The sequence below is a fragment of the Oryctolagus cuniculus genome, chromosome X (assembly GCF_051225735.1).
Source record: "Oryctolagus cuniculus isolate XC-2025 breed Fujian yellow rabbit chromosome X, ASM5122573v1, whole genome shotgun sequence".
Classification (NCBI taxonomy): domain Eukaryota; kingdom Metazoa; phylum Chordata; class Mammalia; order Lagomorpha; family Leporidae; genus Oryctolagus; species Oryctolagus cuniculus.
In genome coordinates, this window is record NC_142888.1 from 50,350,491 (window position 1) to 50,374,549 (window position 24,059).

Genomic DNA, 24,059 nt, shown 5'->3' on the forward strand with positions numbered 1-24,059 from the left:
CACTCAGGAACAGGCATTTGACACAGCAATTGAAATGCTGCTTGGACTCCCAAATCCCATTACTGGAGTGCCCTGTACAAGTCCGAGCTTCACTTCCAATTCCAGTTTCCTGCTACTGCAAACCCTGGGAGGCAGCAAGTGACAGCTCAAGTACTCATGTTGGAGACTCAGATTGAGTTCTAGGCTCCTGGCTTCTGCCTGACCCAGCTCGGGCTGTTCAGAGCATTCCAATGGAAGATTCTCTCTCTCTCTCTCTCTCTCTCTCTCTCTCTCTCTCTCTCTCAATCTATCTCTGCTTTTTAAATAAAAAGTAAAGAAATTATTCTTTTTAGGAGCCGGCACCATGGTGCACGAGGTTAATCCTCCACCTGTGGCGCCAGTATCCCATATGGGCACTGGTTCTAGTCCCGGTTGTTCATCTTCCAGTCCAGCTCTCTGCTGTGGCCTGTTTGGGCAGTGGAGGATGGCCCGGGTGTTTGGGCTCCTGCACCTGTGTGGGAGACCAGGAGGAAGCACCTGGCTCCTGGCTTCGGATCAGCAAAGTTCCAGCAGCTTTGGCCATTGCGGCTATTTGGGGAGTGAACCAACGGAAGGAAGACCTTTCTCCCTGTCTCTCTCACTGTTTATAAATCTACCTTTCAAATAAATAAATAAATAAAAATCTTTTAAAAAAGAAATGATTTTTAAAAGAGTTACAAGGACATTTGAGCACTAGAAAATTATTTTTAAAAAAGAATAAGCACTTGGGGCTGGTGCTGTGGAAAGCTCCGGCCTGAAGTGCCAGCATCCCATTTGGGCGCCGGTTCGAGTCCCAGCTGCTCCACTTCCTATCCAGCTCTCTGCTGTGGCCTGAGAAAGCAGCAGAAGATGGCCCAAGTCCTTGGGCCCCTGCGCCCACATGGGAGACCCGGAAGAAGCTCCTGGCTTCAGATTGGCACACTCCGGCCGTTCAACCATCTGGGAGTGAAACATCGGATGGAAGACCTCTCTCTCTCTCTCTCTACCTCTCTCTGTAACTCTTTCAAATAAATAAAATAAATATTTTTTTAAAAAAAGAAGCACGTAGCCGGCGCCGCGGCTCACTAGGCTAATCCTCCGCCTTGCGGCGCCGGCACTGGATTCTGTCCTGGTTGCCCCTCTTCCAGGCCAGCTCTCTGCTGTGGCCAGGGAGTACAGTGGAGGATGGCCCAAGTGCTTGGGCCCTGCACCCCATGGGAGACCAGGATAAGTACCTGGCTCCTGCCATTGAATCAGTGCGGTGCGCCGGCCGCAGTGCGCTGGCCGTGGCAGCTATTGGAGGGTGAACCAACGGCAAAGGAAGACCTTTCTCTGTCTCTCTCTCTCACTGTCCACTCTGCCTGTCAAAAAAAATTTTAAGAAGAAGAGTCAAAGGGATCACATAAACAAGACTAGTGTCTGCTAAAACTAACTGATAAAATTAAAAAGGAGAGAACAATCCAACATGGGAAGCGGGATACACAGCAGACTCATAGAATGGCAGATGTCCTAAACAGAACTCTGGCCTCAGAATCAACCCTTAAGGTATTTGGATCTGGTTAAAAGGCCCATGAGAGTATTTCAGGCATGGAAAGCCAAGACACTCTGGCAAAAAAAAAAAAAATGACCTAAATGAAAGATCTCTGTGAGTGAGATCCCAGCAGAAAGAACATGCCATCAAAGAAGGAGGTACCTTTCTCTGAAAGGAGGAGAGAATTTCCACTTTGACTATGAACTTGTCTAATTAAGATTGGAGTTGGTGAACTCAAGAGGCTTCCATAGCCTTGGCAGCTCATGACAAGAGCCTCGGTGTGGGGAGCAACCGGACTAGACTGAGTTACTGGAATTAAGACTTATTCTATGCATCTGCTCTCCCACAATATGGCGCTGGGAGAGAAGTAAACAGCTTCCGCACAGCTGCCTCCAGTTCAACTAATAAACTGTAGGACTTGCTATTGATTGGAGGAGAGCAGCGTACTCGGCGTGTGGGCAGCCGAGTTAGGATTGGCGGAGGAGGACTATAAAGGAGGAGAGAGACGGCATGCACCAGGAACATCTATGGGGAACATCTAGCTGAAGGAACACCTGTGCAGCCCCCCAGAGAGCCGGCTGGCGGTGTGCCGCTCCCCTGCAGAAGTGGGGAATGCGGCCAGGGGGAACTGCCCTTCCACGGAGGTGGAAGGGATAGTAGCCAATCCAGGAAGAACCAGCAGCAAACCCGGGGAGGGCCGAGCAGACAGAAAGAACAGCGCAGGGTCCTGTGTCGTTCCCCCACGAAGACGGGGAGCGACATAATGGTGCCGTGACTCGGATAGGAAACTTAGGACGGATATGAAACTTAGGAGGGAAGAAACGGGAAGAACTGGGAAAATACCAGAGAGAGAGACTAGCAAACAGCCTAGGGAAAAGCCGGACGAAAAAGGGTGCCGGAAGAAGCTATTGAAAGCCTAGGCATAGATTCAGATACGGACTACGGGGGGAAGCTGGGAGAAATCTCTAAGGTCAAAAGCGAAAGTGAAAGCTAGAACAAACAGACTCGGATGCGGACTATACCGGAGAGAGAGAGACTAGCAAACAGCCTAGGGAAAAGCCGGACAAAAGAGGTGCCGGAGGAAGCTGTTGAAAGCCTAGGCATAGATTCAGATACGGACTACGGGGGAAAGCTGGGAGAAATCTCTAAGGTCAAAAGCGAAAGTGAAAGCTAGAACAAACAGACTCGGATGCGGACTGTGGGGAGAGGCCAGGAGAAATGAGGGAGGAGTATTGTTGGAGGAAAGCTTGGGGAAACATACCGGGTAGAGAAAAATGTTAGGGAAATTGAAGCCGCGGGGGGCAGGCCGAGGCGGATACGAAAGCCACTTTGGGATTCTCAAGTTAGCCCGGGAATGGGGGGCGAAAAGTTGAAACCAGAAGCTGAAACGTAAGCCGGATTGGGATCCGTCTGATTAGCCCGGGGAGCAAAGGACGGGAAGCCAAATCGTGGGGCGGAGACGTAAGCTGGGTTGAATTCGCCAGGCTAGCCCGGGGAACTTAGATTGAATGCTAGTGGCGGACACGTAAGCTACGCTGTGTTACTCGCGGAAGCCGCCGCGTGCAGAGAGAGCACGGGGCGTGAATAGATAGGGAACGGGGCTGGCGTAGGCCGTGGTGCAGACGCGAAGGGCGTGGAAAGCGGAGCCGCGCAGATGAGAGAGGCGCTGGCTGAAGCGGCGCAGAGCCGGGAAGCTGCAGGGATAAGAGAAATAGAAGTTTAGAAGCAAAGTGAGAGAAATAGGAATGCTGGAAGATAGAAGTAAAATGGGAGAAATAGGAATGCCCGGAGATAGAGAAATAGAGAAATAGAAAGGCCTCCCTACAACACTGCAATGTGAGAGCTTGGATTCGGTCTGCCTGATTAAGTGAGGCGATGAGCACGATGAGCACCTGCGGCGGCTAGCAGCTTATGCGCCGCAGGTCACCGAAGACAGGCACGAATTAACATCAGTAAGGCCTCCCCACAAAAAGGCAATGAGAAGGCTTGGATTCGGTTTGCCTGATAGGGCTTGTAAGCCCCTGCAGGCTCGACCAGAGCATGCGCTGCAGGGCACCGAACACAGGCACGCATCAGCGCCTAAAAACCTCCTCACAACATGGCGAAGAGAGGACCCGGATTCGGTTTGCCTGATTGATAGGACTTGTAAGAGCCTGTGGCAACTCTAGCAAGTAGAGCAGAGTGTGTGCCGCGGGACACCGAAGACAGGCGCGTATCAACGCCAAAAAATAAAAAGAAAGGGGGATCTGTGGGGAGCAACCGGACTAGACTGAGTTACTGGAATTAAGACTTATTCTATGCATCTGCTCTCCCACAATATGGCGCTGGGAGAGAAGTAAACAGCTTCCGCACAGCTGCCTCCAGTTCAACTAATAAACTGTAGGACTTGCTATTGATTGGAGGAGAGCAGCGTACTCGGCGTGTGGGCAGCCGAGTTAGGATTGGCGGAGGAGGACTATAAAGGAGGAGAGAGACGGCATGCACCAGGAACATCTATGGGGAACATCTAGCTGAAGGAACACCTGTGCAGCCCCCCAGAGAGCCGGCTGGCGGTGTGCCGCTCCCCTGCGGAAGTGGGGAATGCGGCCAGGGGGAACTGCCCTTCCACGGAGGTGGAAGGGATAGTAGCCAACCCGGGAAGAACCAGCAGCAAACCCGGGGAGGGCCGAGCAGACAGAAAGAACAGCGCAGGGTCCTGTGTCGTTCCCCCACGAAGACGGGGAGCGACACCTCGGGTGATTACTGACATCATAAATAAGAGTGTCAATTGTTAAATCAACAACAAGATTCACTGTGCACTTACTCCCCATGTAGGATCTCTGTCCTTCATGTGTTGTACTATGTGAATTAACAGTATAACTAGTGCTCAAACAGTACTTTATACTTTGTGTTTCTGTGTGGGTGCAAACTGTTGAAATCTTTACTTAGTATATACTAAATTGATCTTCTGTATATAAAGATAATTGAAAATGAATCTTGATGAAGAATGGGATGGGAGAAGGAGTGGGAGATGGGATGGTTGTGGGTGGGAGGGTGGTTATGGGGTGAAAAGCCGCTATAATCCATAAGTTGTACTTTGGAAATTTATATTTATCTATTTATTTTTAAAGATTTATTTATTTATTTGACAGGTAGAGTTATAGACAGTGAGAGGGAGAGACAGAGAGAAAGGTCTTCCTTCCATTGATTCACCCTCCAAATGGCCACTACGGCCGAAACTGTGCCAATCTGAAGCCAGAAGCCAGGAGCCAGGAGCTTCCTCCTGGTTTCCCATGCAGGTGCAGGGGCCCAAGCACTTGGGCCATCCTCCACTGCACTCCTGGGCCACAGCAGAGAGCTGGACTGGAAGAGGAGCAACCAGGACTAGAACCCGGCGCCCATATGGGATGCCAGCGCCACAGGCGGAGTGAGCCACGGCGCCAGCCCCAGAAATTTATATTTATTAAATAAAAGTTTTAAAAAAAGAGCAAAGTGTAGAATAAAGTAGTTAATTGTTAAAAAAAAGTGTTCATATCTTTTTTTTTTTTTTTTGACAGGCAGAGTGGACAGTGAGAGAGAGAGACAAAGAGAAAGGTCTTCCTTTGCCGTTGGTTCACCCTCCAATGGCCGCCGCGGCTGGCGCGCTGCGGCCGGCGCACCGCGATGATCCGATGGCAGGAGCCAGGTACTTATCCTGGTCTCCCATTGGGTGCAGGGCCCAAGCACTTGGGCCATCCTCCACTGCACTCCCGGGCCACAGCAGAGAGCTGGCCTGGAAGAGGGGCAACTGGGACAGAATCCGGCGCCCTGACCGGGACTAGAACCTGGTGTGCCGGCGCCGCTAGGCGGAGGATTAGCCTGTTGAGCCGCAGCGCCGGCCCTCGTATCTTTTTAATGTTCATTTATTTATTTTAGTTGAAAGGCAGAGCAAGAGAGGGACAAAAAGACATAGAGTTCGTCCACCTGCTGATTTACTTCCCAAATGCCTGCAACAACCAGGACTGGGCCAGGCCCAAGCCAGGAATCCAAAACTCCATCTGGGTTTCCCACGTGGGTGGCAAGGGCACAATCACTTGAGTCATCATCTGTTGCTTCCTGGGATGCATTAGCACAAAGCTGGATCAGAAGCAGAGGAGCTGGGACTCAAACAGCACTCCAAAATGAGATGCAGGTGTCCTAGGCAATGGCACCACAACACCCATCCCTGTTCACATCTTTTGACCTAGTAGCTGCTCTTCCGAAGCCTTATCCTAAGGAAATAGTCCCAAATGTGGAGAATGGGGATGATCCTTACACTTCATAGTATTCCCACATCACTATTTATAATAGAAAATCAGGAATATATTCAATAATATAAAAATACAGAGTTGAAGTATAATAAACACCCTCTATGGAGTATTGTTCAGCTGTTTAAAACAGCAGTCATGGAAATTATGCTTTAAACATGAGAAGATGTCTTTTATGTATCTAGCGAAAAGAGCAAAGTAAGAAATTGTACAATCACACATATGTAAGTGTACCTCAAAAAGAGCTATAGTAAAATATTGAGCTTTAGTGAATGAGATGCATGCTGAACCATTTACGAGGAAATTGTACCAATGTTGGCAACTCACTTCGAAATATATACAAAAAACAAGATGGTTGATGAACAGATGGATATGTAATAATATTGTAAAATGCATACAACTGCAGCATCACAGATGACCGCTGCAAAATTCTTTCAACTTTTCTGTCTGAATATTTCTCTTTTTTATGTTCCAATAGAAATTTATTTGCAAAAGCAGATGGCCAAACCTAGAGCTGTGACTTGCTGACCTTGCACTAGACTTCCTCAGGTTGAGAACACACTTCATCTTTGTTTCCTCAATACCTTCAATGCCTCCTGGCATAAAGTCAGCCTGATGGATATTTGATGAAGGCAAAGTCTTGAAAGACTAACTACATAAACTAATCTGAATATTTCTTAATAAAATCTTGGGAAAAGGATATCATCCTTTATGATATCAAAAACATTACATATATATTATACAACTATATAAATTTTAAGTATGGAAGTTATTAAATATATGTTAAAAAGTGAGCAATTATATTGGAGTGGTATGATTATACATGAATTTTTCTCCTTTTAAAACATGTTCTGGGACCGGCACTGTGGCGTAGCGGGTAAAGCCAGCACCTGCAGTGCCAGCATCCTATATGGGTGCGGGTTTGAGACCCTGCTGCTCCACTTCTGATCTGAAATGGCCTGGGAAAGCAGTAGAAGATGGCCCAAGTCCTTGGGCCCCTGCACACACGTGGGAGACCTGGAAGAAGCTCCTGGCTCCTGGCTTCGGATCGGCACAGCTCCAGCCGTTGCAGCCTACTGGGGAGTGAACCAGCGGATGAAAGACCTCTCTCTCTCTCTCTCTCTCTCTCTGCCTCTCCTCTCTCTGTGTAACTCTGACTTTCAAGTAAAATAAATAAATCCTTAAAAAATTTTCTGTATAGTTATATTACTTTATGATTTTAAATTTTTGGTATTTTTCCATATTGTGTAGAAAAGGTAAGTTGAACTGTGATTTTAAATATTTCAAAGTTATAAAGTGCATAGTTATTCAACAAATGTGTATTAAACAGTGTGTGGCAGGTTCTGTGCTAGGCATATAGAAATATGTAATTTTTTTAACATTTATTTATTTAGTCATTTGAAAGTCAGAGTTACACAGAGAGAGGAGAGGCAGAGAGAGAGAGAGAGAGAGAGAGAGAGAGAGAGGTCTTCCATCTGATGGTTTACTCCCCAATTGGCCACAATGGCCAAAGCTGTGCCGATCCGAAGCCAGGAGCCAGGAGCTTTTTCTGGGTCTCACACGTGGATGCAGGGGCCCAAGGACTTGGGCCATCTTCTACTGCTTTCCCAGGCCACAGCAGAGAGCTGGATTGGAAGTGGAGCAGCTGGGTCTTGAACCAGCGCCCATATGGGATGCCGGCACTTCAGGCCAAGGCTTTAACATGCTGTACCACAGCGCAGGCCCCAAGAAATATGTAATTATAAACACAGTAAATATATGTAGCAAACAGAAATCAATAGTATGAAAATCAGGCTTTTTAGAAAGAAAATAAATTTCAAACATTTCCAAAACTACTACCCAAAGCACTTTACAGATTCAATGCAATCCCTATCAAAGCACCAATGACATTTTTCACAGAAACAGAAAAAAACACTACTAAAATTTGTATAGATCCACAAAATACTCCAAATAGCTAAAGCGATTTTGAGCAAAAATAACATATATTACAGGGGAGGGCATTGTGGAGCAGCAGGTTAAATGGCCGCTTCTGATGCTAGCATCCCATATCAGAGCACCAGTTCCAGTCCTGGCTGCTTCACTTCCAATCCAGCTTCCTGCTAATGTGCCTGAAAAAGCAGTGGAAGATGGCCCAAGTACTTGGACCCCTGCCACCCATGTGAGAAATGGAGTTCCTGGCTCCTGGCTTCAGCCTGGCCCAGTCCTGGTTTGTTGTGGTCCTTTAGGGAGTGAACCAACAAATAGAAGATCTCTCTCTTTCCCTCCCTCCCTCTCTCTGTCACTCTGCCTTTCAAATAAATAAATCTTTATTTTAAAAAAAAAAAAGAAAGAAAATATGCCACCCATGTGAGAAACCAGATGGAGTTCCAGGCTCCTGGTTTCAGCCTGGCCCAGACCTGGCTGTTGCAGCCATTTGGGGAGTGAATTAGCAAGTGGGAGATCCTTTTCTGCTGTTTCCTCTCTCTTGGTCATTCTTTTAAATAAATAAATAAATCTTTTTTAAAGCTAATTAATTAATATTAAACATAAGTACTTGCTTTTCTATTAGATTCTAAAACTCTATTTTCCATAAGTATATCATTAAGTTTGAGCATTCAAAAAATTTCTATATGATTTAGCATGAAAAACTATTATACATTAGTTAAAATGTCACCAAAACTTATCATAAATGAAATTATTTTTATACTAACCTGATTATCCTGTATTTCAGCTATAGACTGTCTGTTGATATTTCCTACATCAGAAAAAAGTCTCTCAATTGCCTCGGGTCCAATAGATGTGCTTCCTTTTAACAAGTTTATAACAAGCTCTGAAACAACAAGAGATGATAAATGTGCCATGAACTATCACCACTGGCTAAAAGTAACAGATCATTCCCCCTTTTACTCTTTTGGTCAAACACATGTAGCATGAAATGATCCTTAGAACAAAACCAAATTGGAGAAAGGGGCTTTTTTCAGCTAAAGGTAGAGTACAATTTTCAAATAAAATTTGTGTCTCCTGGGGGGTCTTTTTAAAATAATTTTATCATCATTGTTTATTCTCAGAAAATAAAACGCATTGACTTCATAAAGAGTAATGTTATTAAAGGTAATCTTACAATGACAAAATATAAGTTAAAACATCTTCAAAACTAGGAAATACAAATATTCGGATGGGATACCTAAATATGTGTCCCGTAAAACTGAAATATTTCCTAAAATTTTCAAGCATTAGACAGACATAAATAACTTATGCTGGCTCTAAAGTCTTGATCTTAATTTATGAAGGGAAAAAATGGCAAGTTCAGTTAGCAACATCAACCACTGACTGAATCTATACAAATGATGTAACCAATTTCTAAACAGTCTGAGCTCTAGATAGTCCATATGGCTGAACCTTACTAAGCCATGAAATTCCTTAAAATGTAAGAATGAGGTAGAGGCCGGTGCCGCGGCTCAACAGGCTAATCCTCCGCCTTGCGGCACCGGCACACCGGGTTCTAGTCCCGGTCAGGGCGCCAGATTCTGTCCCAGTTGCCCCTCTTCCAGGCCAGCTCTCTGCTGTGGCCAGGGAGTGCAGTGGAGGATGGCCCAAGTACTTGGGCCCTGCACCCCATGGGAGACCGGGAGAAGCACCTGGCTCCTGCCATCGGATCAGCACGGTGCGCCGGCCGCGGCGGCCATTGGAGGGTGAACCAACGGCAAAAGGAAGACCTTTCTCTCTGTCTCTCTCTCTCACTGTCCACTCTACCTGTCAAATAAATAAATAAAAAAGAATGAGGTAGAATTACAATTGATCCTCTTCATTGTTATGAAATTTGACTTTATGAGCCGGCGCCGTGGCTCAATAGGCTAATCCTCCACCTTGCGGCGCCGGCACACCGGGTTCTAGTCCCGGTCGGGGCGCCGGATTCTGTCCCGGTTGCCCCTCTTCCAGGCCAGCTCTCTGCTATTGCCAGGGAGTGCAGTGGAGGATGGCCCAGGTGCTTGGGCCCTGCACCCCATGGGAGACCAGGAAAAAGCACCTGGATCCTGGCTCCTGCCATCAGATCAGCGCGGTGCGCCGGCTGCAGCGGCAGCCATTGGAGGGTGAACCAACGGCAAGGGAAGACCTTTCTCTCTCTGTCTCTCTCTCTCACTGTCCACTCTGCCTATCAAAAAATAAAAAAAATAAAAAAAAAAAAAAGAAATTTGACTTTTTTTCCGAAGTAGTATAACAGTAGCGTCTATAGCTACATGCCGCTAATTTCTTGAAACATTCCTGAGCATTAAACGAGCAGGAATGTTATTAATATTCAGAAAAATACTATAAAAGCATCATCCAAAAGATTTTTAAGCTGTTAAACATTTTTTAAAAATTTGAGAGGCTAGAGAGACACACACAGAGAGACATGCAGATAGAGAAAGCTTCCATCTGCTGTTTCACTCCCCAAATGACTGCAATGACCAGGACTGGGCCAAGCTAAAGCCTAGAGCCAGGAACTCAATCCAGGTCTCCCATGTGTGTGTCAGGGACCAATTCATTTGAGCCATCACAGCTCAAGTGAACATTTTTATAGCTGATTTATTGTTTATTGTAGCAGATTTAAAAATAAGGGAAAGGCATTTGGCCTAGCAGTTAAAATGTGGTTTGGGATGCCCACATCTTATACTGCAGTGCCTGAGTTCAATCTCTGGTTCTGGCTCCAGCTTTCTGGTAATGTATACTCTGGAAAACAGCAGTGACGATTCAAGCTATATGGTTGTTGCCACCCATATGGGGAGCCTGTATTGAGTTCCTAGCTCCTGGGTTTGGACTGACCCAGCTCCAGTAGTTGAAGGCATTTGGGGAGTGAGCCAGAAGATGGGAGCTCACTGTCTGTCTGCCTACCTACCTGTCTATCTCTGTATCTCTGTGCCTTTCAAATAAATAAAATAAATAATTTTTAAAACACAGTTTTAGTGCTGGTGTTTTATGGTGCAGCAAGTTAAGACACCGCCTGCAACACCGACATTCCACATGAGTGCCAGTTCAAGTCCCAACTGCTCCACTTCCAATCCAGCCCCCTGCTAACACACCTGGGAAAGCAGCAGAGGATGGTCCAAGTACTTGTGCCCTTGTCACCCACATGGGAGACCCAGATGGAGTTTCTGGTTCCTGATTTCCATCTGGCTCAGCCCCCACTGTTGTGGCAATCTAAGGAGTGAACTAGTGGATAGAAGGTCTCTCCCCTTCCACCCCACCCCATAACTTGGCTTTTCAAATAAATAAATAAAATCTTCTTTAAAATATTTTATTTATTTATTTGAGAGGTAGAGTTACAGAGAGAGAGAGAGAGAGAGAGAGAGAGAGAAAGGCAGAGAGAGATCTTCCATCCACTGGTTCACTCCCCAAATGGCCACAATGGCCAGAACCGGGTCAATCCGAAGCCAGGAACTAGGAGCATCTTTCAGTATCTCCAACATGGGGTGCAGGGGCCCAAGGACTTGGGCCATCTTCCATTGCTTTCCCAGGCCATCAGCAGGGAGCTTTATTGAAGAGGAGCAGCTGGGACTCGAACTGGAGTCCATATGGGATGCTGGTGCCACAGGCAGATGATTAACCTACTATGCCACAGTACCAGCCCCATAAATAAATCTTAAAAACAAAAAAACACCATGGTTAAGACTGTGCCAGGAAAATGATTGTTATAATAAAGTAAAATATAATTTCGGGGCCAGCATTGTGGCAAAACTGTGACTTGCCACAGTTGAGACAAGCCGCCACTTGAGACACCAGTATCCCATATCAGAGCACCAGTTTGAGTCCTGTCTGCTTCACTTCCTATCCAGCTTCCTGTTAATGCATCTTGGAAAGCAATGGAAGATGACCCAAGTGCTTGGGCCCCAGCCACACATGTAGGAGACCTGGATGGAGTTTTGGCCTCCTGGCTTCAGGCTCGACCAGTCCCAGCCAGTTGAGGCCATATGGAAAATGAACCAGCAAATGGAAGACCTCTTTCTCTTTCTGTCTCTCCCTCTCTCTATGTCACTTTGCCTTTCAAATAAATAAATACATAAATAAATCTTTAAAATTACATAAGTTTTAAAATTATATAGTTTCAGTTAAGCATCAGAAAATAGACTCAAATATGTCCAATATGTCAAATATACTCAAATATTTTTACAACACATAGAATCTTTATTAACCTATACTACATGAGGATTGGGGAAAATATGCTACACATATATTGATAACCTCTTTCTTTCTCCTAAAATTATTTAACATAAATGCTTATATTAAGTACCTTGACTCTTATAAGATTTTTAGGTAAATATTGAGCCAAGGGGCATATATTATAGCCCTTGATCAAAATACTGATAGTATGTTATTTAGAAACAGATTTTTTAAAAGAAAATGAAAATAATATAAATATAAGTTTTTTATTTGAGTTCCTTTTTAAATTATCTATCTATCTATCTATCTATACTAAGGTGTTACTATAGAATACCAATTATAATTTTTGATGACATGGTATATGAGACTGTGAATACATCAATTTTGGTTTGTGAATGTTCTCTTAAATGGATAATGCTTTACATAATTCATTTTTTGTCAAACTAATTCTGGTCTTTGCAAAACATATTTTGACTGTCATTCAGTTGAGCAACTTGACTGACACGAGCTGAGGCAATGACAGCTCTGCTCTCCTTTAGGATAAAATGCAGTCAGCAAAGCTGGGTAAATTATAATTATAGAAATCATACAGGTGAATGGTCAAGAGTTACTACAAAGGAAATTTACTTCTGGGAGAAGCTCAGAAAAAGCTTCTGTAAATGCAGTCCATGCCTCAGACACGAAGACAATATGCTGTATTGTGCAAAGGGGGACATGATAAATTATCTTTCTGGCTACTGAAATAAACTATGATTTACAACATGATTTCAGTCAATTTAACTTAAATGAGATTCATTCTAGTTGGAACTGGGGGGGAGAGGGCAACTATGCTAATCATTATCAATTAATTCTGATTAGGTAGACAGCATTCTAGGTAGAATATAATAGAAAATAAACATTTCCCCTGTCCTTGAGTAAGGGAGCTTCTGTTGCAACATTGAACAATCTATCAACAGTCCTGCCAAGTCTCTGGCTGTGACCTCCATCAGCTCAACCAGTCATTCAAAAGCCAAAGCAGCTTAAAGGCCTGCCAGGGTAAATTCAAGATTTTACTCCAGGTCACAATGATTATATGCATTTTCTTTAGCGAGAAAAGAACCAAAAAATGACAATGAAATTAACATTTTAATAGACCTTTACAATCTCAATATTTTCAAATGCATTCTCATTTTGTCTTAAATCTACTCAGTAACAGAGATATTTTTATTTTGTTAGATGTTCAGACTGAGACAACAAAATTAAGTGACTTCTTGAAGGTGATACAAATAGGAGGTAGCATGTTCGGCCTTAAACTCCAGGTTTCTGACTTGTTATTTTTTACACACCACTATACTAGTTATATGGGGAAGAGTCTGGAACAAGTGAAAAGCCAGAACTATGAAACAACTAAAAAACAGCAGAGAGAAGAAATGAGTCAAGACCATTCAGCATGCTACACCAAAGTTCTGACTGTGAGCTAAGAAACACCATTTAACTGCAGAATCTGGTTTCAATGAGAGCAGCCAAAATATCCAAATCAGCATTAAAAGGACATGGCGAACTCAAACAGGTTGAGTCACAGACTAAAATCACATTGTAAATCATAGCCTCTATCTGTGGTCAGGAAGATAATCATTTTTCCTATACAATGTTCTGAGAAGTCCCAAACAACAAATTGAGTGTGATACAAGAGAATTCAAGCAGCGAGTCATAATGTAGAACTCAGATCAAACCGCACGCACCACAGTACCAAGAACTCTATTCACAGCAGTGTATCTTACATCTGAGCAGTGTCCTGATCCTAGAGGGCATCTTAGGGAAGGATGCCACACAGGCTAACCCCATGAAAAACTTGACAAACAGAAACGACAAACCAGAGACAAAAAAAAAAAAAAAAAAAAAAAAAAAAAAAAAAAAAAAAAACCTCAGCTCTCAGCTTGCCCCAAGAGAGGGAGAGAATTAATCCATGTGGCCAGTGCCCCAATTTCTCCAGGGCTCCCCTAAGAACATCTGTCTCTCCAGTTTTGAAGTTCTGATGGATCCAACACAGTCTAGCTTCTCAGGGGGGAGCAGAGACCATGACTTGGGCTGGTAGATGCCACAGCTCCTCTTTTCTGTCCCAGCACAGAACAAGCAAACAAAAATCATGCGGAACTGCTTCTTCCTATGGGGGGAAGAGTTGATAGAGGCAGCTGCAATCTCTGGCAAGGCTGACTGGTGGAGGTCTACTGTACAAAGCAAGCACATGAAGACTAAAAGAGGTGCCTTATTTGTCCAATGCACAGACAACAACGTAGTGAGTCAAGGAAAATGAAGAACCAGGCAAACATGTTCCAAACAAAGAAACAAGACAAATATCCAGAAACTGATCCTGATGAAATAGTTATATGATTTACCCAACAAAGAATTAAAAATGCCTCTCATGAAGATGCTGTCAAAAAAACAATGCATGAACAGAGTAAGAATTTCAACAGACAGAAAATATTAAAAAGTACCCAATATTTCTCCAAAAACATACAAACAGCCAACAGGTACATGAAAAATGCTTAACATCATTAATCATTAGGAAAACATCAATCAAGAACACAATGAGATACCAGCTCACGCTTGATGGTTCATGATAGCTATTATCTAAAAGATAAAAGGTAAACGTTGGTGGGGAATGTAGAAAAATTGGAGCCTTTACACACTGTTGGTAGGAATGTAAAATACTGCAGCTGCTATAGAAAACAGTACAGAGGTTCCTAAAAAAAAATTAAAACTAGGACTCTCACATGATACAGCAGTCCCACTTCTGGGTATTTATTCACAAGCACTAAAATCAGGAGCTTGAAGACATATTAACAGTCCTATGTTCATTGCAGCTTTATTCACAGTAGTGAAGACGCGGAAACAACCCAAATGTCCACTGACAGATAAATGGATAAAGAAAACGTGGTTGTATGCTATTCAACTTGTTAAGATTTTTATTTTATTTATTTGAGAGATAGAGTTACAGACAGAGAGAAGGAGAGACAGAGAGAAAGGTCTTCCATCCACTGGTTGACTCCCCAAATGGACACAACAGCCAGGAGCCAGGAGCTTCTTCTAGATCTCCCACGTGGGTGCAGGGGCCCAAGCACTTGGGCCATTTTCTACTGCTTTCCCAGGCCATAGCAGAGAGCTGGCTCAGAAGAGGAGCAGCCAGGACATGAACCAGCTCCTATATAGAATGCCAGCACCTCAGGCAGAGGCTTAGCCTACTATGCCACAGTGCTGACCCTTATTTAACCTTTAAAAAGGAGAAAATTCTGGAACATGCAACAACATGAATGAATCCTGAGGACATTATACTAAGTGAAGTAAGCCAGCCACAGAAAAATATTGCATTTGTCAAAAAAAAAAAAAAAAAAAAAAAAAGGCCGGCGCCGTGGCTCAATAGGCTAATCCTCCACCTTGCGGCGCCGGCACACCGGGTTCTAGTCCCGGTCGGGGCGCCGGATTCTGTCCCGGTTGCCCCTCTTCCAGGCCAGCTCTCTGCTATGGCCAGGGAGTGCAGTGGAGGATGGCCCAGGTGCTTAGGCCCTGCACCCCATGGGAGACCAGGAAAAGCACCTGGATCCTGGCTCCTGCCATCGGATCAGCGTGGTGCACCTGCCGCAGCGGCGGCCATTGGAGGGTGAACCAACGGCAAAGGAAGACCTTTCTCTCTGTCTCTCTCTCTCACTGTCCACTCTGCCTGTCAAAAAAAAAAAAAAGAAAAAAAAGAAAAATATTGTATGAATTCACTTACATGAGATATCTAAAATAGTCAAAGTAATAAAAGGGTGGAATAGTGACTTTCCAGTGCTAGGTGGAGGGGGAAATGAAGGGCTACTAATCAACAGGCATGAAGTTTCAGTCAAGCAACGTGAATAAGATCTGCTGGGGCTGGCATTGTGGCTCAGTGGGTTAAGCCACCTCCTTCGAGACTGGCATCCCCTATCAGAGTGCTGGCTAGAATCCCGGCTGCACCACTTTCCATCCAGCTCACAGCTAACACCTGGGAAACCAGAGGAATGGCCCATGGGAGACCTGAATAGAGCTCCAGGCTCCTGTTCTACCTTCCCAGCCCTGGTTATTGCAGGCATTTGGGGAGTGAACCAGAAGATGGAAGATATTCATTCTCATATTATCTCTCTCTCTCTCTCTCTCTCTTTCTCTCTCTCCCCCCCTTCTCTCTCTCTCTCAAATAAGTAAATAAATTTTTCCCAACTTGATTCTGTGAAGGAAACCCATTTCACTACATTCAAGACACTAAACTTTATAGAGTCCAAATGATACAATTAGAGTGACACTGAAAGGAATGTCTCAAAAGGGTACAACTCAGTCCTCTCAACCAAATACACATCGTGGAAATGCTACAAAGCAGTTGGTATCCGACACCTTTTGTATTTCTATAAATTCAAGGCCTTAACTAAACTCAACTTACCAAACAAATCCTATCCTTAAGCATCTACTATACGAGACAGCTGTATACATTACCATTTTATTCTCATTACATCCTGTGGCCTTTTGTTATCCTCTGTAGCTGAGCCCTGCTATTGTTGACTGAGAATCTTCTGGTTTATTTGACTACCATGGTATCAAAGGTTATTTCTATCTATTTAAACAATTTTAACTTAATTAATAAATTTATTTCTGTTTACTGGATGCTACTAATGTATTAGGTACTGGAAGAAAGACTTAGCTGAGACACTTGGTCAAGATTCAGACCAGAAACAACACAAGGGAAGGTTGGTAACACAGCAGATGCACTATAACAACACAGTGGAAGGCTGAAGCAGTTTAGCATGCTGACCACGCTTTAACAACTCTAACCAAAGAGGTCTTTGAAGAAAGAAAGATGTCTAAATTGTATCAAGCCGGCGCCGCGGCTCACTAGGCTAATCCTCCACCTTGCAGCGCCGGAACACGGGGTTCTAGTCCCAGTCGGGGTGCCGGATTCTGTCCCAGTTGCCCCTCTTCCAGGCCAGCTCTCTGCTGTGGCCAGGGAGTGCAGTGGAGGATGGCCCAAGTACTTGGGCCCTGCACCCCATGGGAGACCAGGAGAAGTACCTGGCTCCTGCCATCCGAGTGGTGCGCCGGCCGCAGCGCGCCGGCCGCGGCAGCCATTGGAGGGTGAACCAACGGCAAAGGAAGACCTTTCTCTCTGTCTCTCTCTCTCTCACTGTCCAGTCTGCCTGTCAAAAAAATAAATAAATAAAAAATTAAAAAATAAATTGTATCAACTCTCCTTGTGGCTTCTTATCTCTATAGTTTTAATGAACTACACATACTACCATGGCCCTCTGTATCTGATATGGTGTAACTAGGCAGCTAGTAAAAATTTAGGTGAGCTGGAATTCTTACAATCCTACAATGTAATCCTATCACTTTAACTGTTGACTTGATACACCCACCTTCCCAAGATGCACCTGTCACATCTAAGACCATGGTGCAAGCTAACACCAGCTGGTTTGTATACCCGATTAAGGCACCACCTTCTACCTCATAAGAGGAGGCAGAGAGGGGGGTGAAGAGGGTTGTCTTTCCACTACAGAACACACTGAGAGGTACTGCTCTCGTTTTCTCTCTCTCTCTCTCTTTCGCAGCCAACACTCTGACCCATTTGTGATAGTTATTTCTCTGTTTGGGGCAACTCACACTCATGCGTGAATGTATGTTTACTCCCTCACTGTTAAACAAATCCTGTTCCTATTTGTGTATGTTATTAGTTTCCACATAGAATTTTTATCTCTGTGAGACAAGAACCTGAATTGGAAATTAACATGCTCACACCACATCATATCCAGGGATTGCACATCTGTGAATTCAACCACAGTTAGAAAACATTTGGGAAAAACTGCATCTGTACTGAACATGTACAGACTTTATTTTCTTGATACTATTCCCTAAATAATATAGTCTAACAAGTATTTACATAGTATTTACATTATATTAGGTATTATAAGCAATCTAGAGATGGTTTAAAATACACAGGAAGATGCAGGTAGGTTATATGCAAACACAACATAATTTTATATAAGGGACTGGAGCATCCTTAGATTTTGGTATCCATGGAAGGCCCTGGAACAAATCTTCTACACATACTAAGGGACAACCACACAAGAAAAATAGCTAATTTTTCACACAAGATATCTCTAGCCCTTCCATCCCTAATAGAATGTGCTAGTTATTTAGAGGATTCCTGAGGAAAATGTCAAATAATTAGGCACTCTGTGATTTTTATTTATTTATTTTATTCACTTGAAAGGCAGAAAGACACAAAAAGAAAAAGATCTCCCAACTTCTTCTGATTCACTCTCCAAATACCTGTAACCTGAGCCAGGCCAAAGCCGGGAGCCAAGAACTGAATCTGGGTCTCCCACATGGTGGCAAGGGACTCAACTACTTGTGCCAACATTTACTGCCTCTCAGGATGCCACATTAGCAAGAAGCTAGAGTCAGGAATGGAGCCAGAACTTGAACCCAGGCACTCCGATATGGAATGTGGATGTCGCAAGCAAATTCTTAGCTGATATAACAAAAGCCCACTGTCCCCTAAGAATTATTTTTCAATCATGGAACAACAGAGCAGAAGTTTATCTGAGCCCATGTGCATTTCCAAATCATAAAAAGTACAAATCTTCATCATTATCACCAAATCATTATCACATCTAAATCATCACAAAAAAACTTCTAAATCATCATTATTTAAAACAAAACTAGAATAATTCCTTGTGGTCATGTTGGTATCCTTGTGGACCATATGAATTAAGTGACAAAAATTATTATAGTCATCCATTCATTCATTAAACATTTAGTGATAAACAGATACTTTGCTAAGCACCAATGATACAACATGAATTAAGATAGTCTGCTCCCTTGAAGAGCTTACAGTCATCTCCACACGAGATATATGTGGATATAAATATATCAATCAACTAATGTTTTAGAGTTTTTAAGTCACCTTAAAATGCTAGTAACACATTCTAATTTTACAACTGACTAAAAGAAAGGACACGCAGAGGAGTTAATCAACTTATACAAGATCAAAGCTATTAACAGCATAGCCCTGAAAAGAATCCAAGGCAACTACACTCTTTCTGCATTGGCTGGCATCCATACTGTCTCCTTACCGCTAGGAATATAAAGATGAGTAAGGCAGTCTATCCCGTCACAAGGATCACACTATCAAGGGAAATAAAAATGAAAAGAAAATTACAATATAGTGTTGTGACTGCTGCAAATGCAAGATGCTATAGGACTATAAAGAATGGATTGGGTAATTCTGCCAACTTGAGGGAGGGGAAATAGGAATGGCAGGATAGGCCTCGGGGAGGTGCTCTTGAATGGTAAGTTAAAGATTCCCAGGCAGATATCACGTAAATACATGCCAAAGGGGGAAGCACAGAGATCTGGAAAAGCACAATGGGTTGAAATAATCATAAGTAGTTGGAGAAAAGGGTAAAGGATGATTACAGGAAATATCGTTAGAAAGATATGTAAAGGCATACTCAGAAGGTTCAGGTCTTTGGTCATTTAACTCTTCATTTCTAAACTGTATTATTTCTACCTAATCAGGCAACCCCAATCAATATCCCAATAGGATTTCTGCACAGGTTGTATAACAGGTACACTCATGACTTCTTAAAAAACTCATTTTTATTTTATTTGAAAGGCAGAGAGCCAGAGAGCCAGACACAGAGAGATCTTTCATCTGCTGGTTCACTCCCCAAACGCTCCCAAACAGCCAAGAAAGTCAGGAAGGAGGAACTCAAACTGATTCTTCTACATGGGTGGCCAGGGACCAAAATACTTGAGCTGTCACCAGCTGCCTTCCCAGGGTATGCACTAGCAGGAAGATGGTTGGGAAGAGGAGTCAGTATTCAAACCAGGAACTCTGATACGGGATGCTGACATACCAAGGGGCATCTTCACCTCTGTGCCAAATTCCCACCCCTCCTTATGATTCATAATCCTGTGGCCCTCTCTTGGTACATTTCCTAATGATTCTTCCATTCCTAATTTGAGGATCTCATTGTGGCATTTAAAAGCAATAAGGCTTGGGAAGACTTCCAAATAAATAAAATCCTTTGAGTTCAATGAAAGCTAGTTATCTTGAATGAATTCCCCCTCCCAACTTCTTTTTTTAAGATTTACTGATTGGAAAGGCATGTGGGTGGGGGGGATGGGCCAGGTGAGTGGCAGGGGTCCCTACTAGTTTTTTTTTTTAAAGATTTATTTATTTATTTGAAAGGCAGAGTTACAGAGAGACAGAGGCAGAGGCTAAGAGAGAGAAGTCTTCCATCCACTTGTTCACTCCCCAGATGGCTGCAACAGCTGGAGCTGGGCTCAATCCAAAGCCAAGAACCAGGAGCTTGTTCTGGGTCTCTCACATGGGTGCAGGGAGCCAAGGACTTGGGCCATCTCCTACTGCTTTCCAAGCCATAGCAGAGAGCAGGATTGGAAGTGGGGCAGCCAGGACTCGAACTGGTGCCCATATGGGATGCTGGCACTGCAGGCGGCAACTTTAACTGCTTCACCACAGCACCAGCCCCACCTACTGGTTCTTGAAGTAAGAATTTGAGCCTGGGGTTAATGTGGCAGAGCAGGTTAAGCCTATACCTGCAACACCAGCATCCCTTGTGAGCTCCAGTTCGAGTACAGGCTGCTCCACTTCTTACTCAGTTCTCTGTTAATATGCCTGGGAAAGCAACAGATGGCCCAAGTGCTTAAACCCCTGCCACCTACGTAGGAGACCTAGATGGAGTTCAGGGCTCCTGGCTTTGGCCTTGCCCAGCCCCAGCGAATGTGGCCATTTAAGGAATGACACAGCAAGTGAGAGATCTCTCCCTGTCTCTCCCTCTCTCTCTGTAACTCTGCCTTTCAAATAAACAAATACAAATACATCTTTGAAAAAAAAAAAAGAGTTTGAGCCTTTAAAAAAAGTGTCCTCTAAAAAGGAAATACTCTAGACAACCTGTTGAAATCTGATTACAAAAGCATGTTGCATTCCAGCAATTGCAAACCTAAGTAGTTTCCCCAAGAAAAATGGAAACCTAAGTTTATTTTAAAAACTTATACATGCGCCGCAGCTCACTAGGCTAATCCTCCGCCTAGCGGCGCCGGCACACCAGGTTCTAGTCCCGGTCAGGGTGCCGGATTCTGTCCCGGTTGCCCCTCTTCCACGCCAGCTCTCTGCTGTGGCCAGGGAGTGCAGTGGAGGATGGCCCAGGTGCTTGGGCCCTGCACCCCAGGGGAGACCAGGAAAAGCACCTGGCTCCTGGCTCCTGCCATCGGATCAGTGCGGTGCGCCGGCCGCAGCGCGCCGGCCGCGGCGGCCATTGGAGGGTGAACCAACGGCAAAGGAAGACCTTTCTCTCTGTCTCTCTCTCTCATTGTCCACTCTGCCTGTCAAAAAAAAAAAACCTTATACATGAAGATTCATAGCAACATTATTCATATAGCCAAAAGTGTGCATCTGAATGCATATATTTATTCTCTGGAATACTATTAAGCAATAAAAGGAATTAACTACTCATATGTAACAATATGGAATAATCTGATGACAGTTACACTGAGTGAAAGACAAAATTAAAAAGGGGTGCATACTGTATGATTTCATTTATAAACTAAACTACAATGATAGAAATCAGAACAGTGGCTGTCTGGGTGGAGGGTGGTAGGTAGATTGACTGCAAGGGGCATAACAGAATTTTCTAAGGAAATGAGAATATTCTAATTCTTTCTGAAAAAGGAAAAATCCTCAAAGGGCAGGAAGATGGGGCAAGGGGAGAAATCTTCCACCTGCCAGCTCACTCCCCAGATGCCTACAACAAGCTGGGACTAGTGTCAGAACAAAGCTAAGAACCCCGAACTCAGAGTCTCCTACATGGGTGGCAGGGACCCAAGTACTTGCATCATCACATGTTGTCTCCAAGAGCACACATTAGCAGGAAGCTGGAATGGGAAAGGGAAACAAGACTAGAACTCACGCACTCCAAAATGAGATGCATGCGTCCCAAACCGTGTTCTAACCATTGTGCTAACTACTGTCTGTAATTAATACCTCAATAAAGTTTAGAAAGAAAGGGGGAGGAATGAAGGAGGAAAGGGGAGAGTGCACAAGAAGAGAGAAAAAGTACTTTAATGATTAAATCCCTGGAAGCTGCAGGTCAGGAGCAGAGGAGCACAGAACCACATCTAAGTTTGTTCAGTATCTAGAAGGTAACCTCAAAGGTGAACAGGACAGTTGGTAACAGAGGTACATATATGAAGAGCCCTTGAGAAGACAATCAGAAAATCTAAACCTACAGATACAGCCAAGTATAGACCAATAGACAAGAGCAAATCAGGCAGGTTGAACCAGCATACCTAAAGCATGCTGCTTAACAGATTGATGTGAACTTGAAATGAGGTTTTCAATGGCATAACACTGTATCCTTGACGCTGTCCTATTTAAAAATTCTTCAATGATTTCTTTGAAGAAACTTAGAAGGAGAGATATCAAATAACACAGATTTTGTAATCAGAAATAAAAATTAAATCTCCAGTTGTAGCAATGCAAGAAAAAAGTAGAGTCCTGCATGTAAAGCTTCAAAACTAACTGTACCAATACATTAAAAAGGCAAAATGCAACTTAACAGCCATATGTATTTTCAAAAGACTGAGAAGCTTTTGGGGGCAAAGCATTCCAAATCAGTCACCAGTGTGGTGTGAAAAAAAAATTCAATCTTAGCTGCATTCTTACATAAAGAGAACAATGGTCACCCTTAAATCAAAAGAGGAAGACTATCTTGTGCTCATCATATCAAACCTAGAAAATTGTGTTCTGTTCTTAAGTGTTCTGTACTACACTTTACGGAATAATATGCAAAGAACAGAGCATGTTCAGAGAACTTCAGGCAAAATGATAAGAGGGCTAGAAATCATGTAACAAGTGCACAAACTAAGAATGCTCAACCTGAAGAAGAAACTTGCCAGGGGACATGGTAAGAATCTTCAAACAGCTGAAGAGCTACCACGTAGAAAAGTAGGTGCATTTATTTCACCACAAAAGGTATAACTTAGGGGCCAGCACTGTGGTGCAGCCGGTTAGGCTGTAACCTGTGTGCCAGTCACCCATATGGACGCCAGTTCAAGCCCTAACTACTCCACTTCTGATCCAGTTCACTGCACCTGGGAAAGCACTGGAGTATGCCCCGGGTACTTGGGCCTCTGCCACCCACGTGTGGAAGACCCGGATGAAGCTCCTGGCTTCAACCTGGCCCAGCCCTAGTTGTTGCTGTTGCCATTTGGGGAGTGAATCAGCAATGGAAACTCTCTCTCTCTCTCTCTCTCTCTCTGCCTCTCCCTCTCTCTGTAACTCTGCTTTTCAGATAATAAATACATAAATCTCTTTTTTTAAAGTATAACTTAGATCAGCTTCTATTCCTTTTTGGCCTTGATCTGGATTGGGATTTGTGGCAGAAGATTGGTGTTATATCAGTTTTCCATAAGGAAATAAACTAAAGCCATCACTGGTGTTTTGTAGTTCATTTTTACAAAACTCAACTTAAAAAGTTACGTGTAATCCACGATAACTAAATAGGAAGAAGACATGCTGATTGTCACCACAGGATGATAACAGAAGAAAAGCAGAGTAACTGCATTCCCAGGGGAGAACTGGGAGACATGTTTGCAGTGAAAATTCTACAGAAAGAAGACAGACACCATGCAGCAGCACGGGTAGTACAAACACACAGCCATGAGGGGGGATGCCACCTGTGACTCCCACAGCCGTGGGCTGAAGAAGACACCATCTTCTTGGAGCAAGGTGAGAGGAGACTGTGGCAGCCAGCATCACTGGTAATATTCCTGAGGGAGAACCTTGTGGACCACACTGACTTTGAGTCCAGCCCGGAGTGCTAGTGTGAGGTAGGGTGCCCACTAACCCCATGAAAGAGGAACATAGTTCTTTCTCCTCATCCCCCAACAAAGACAGCCAGTGACTAGCAGGGAGGAAGCGTCATCATTAATAATGCCAGTAAATGCTGAAGCAGCTCACGCATGTGTGCAATTGCAGGATTTTATCAGAGGGATAAATCTGTGCTCCCTTTCCCCCACTCTATCACAGCTGCCTGGACTGAAACTGCCAACACAGAGCACCTCAGGCAGCCAGCTCTAGG

General features: G+C 44.0%; 1 protein-coding gene across 1 annotated transcript in view; it reads right to left on the minus strand.

The window, feature by feature from the left end:
• The window catches only part of TEX11 (testis expressed 11), a 295,156-nt gene that overhangs the window by 262,756 nt on the left and 8,341 nt on the right, over positions 1 to 24,059 (minus strand). The window contains exon 2 of the mRNA XM_017349668.4: positions 8,484 to 8,602. Coding sequence (XP_017205157.3) covers positions 8,484 to 8,602 — 119 coding nt within the window. The remainder of the gene's footprint in view (positions 1 to 8,483; positions 8,603 to 24,059) is intronic.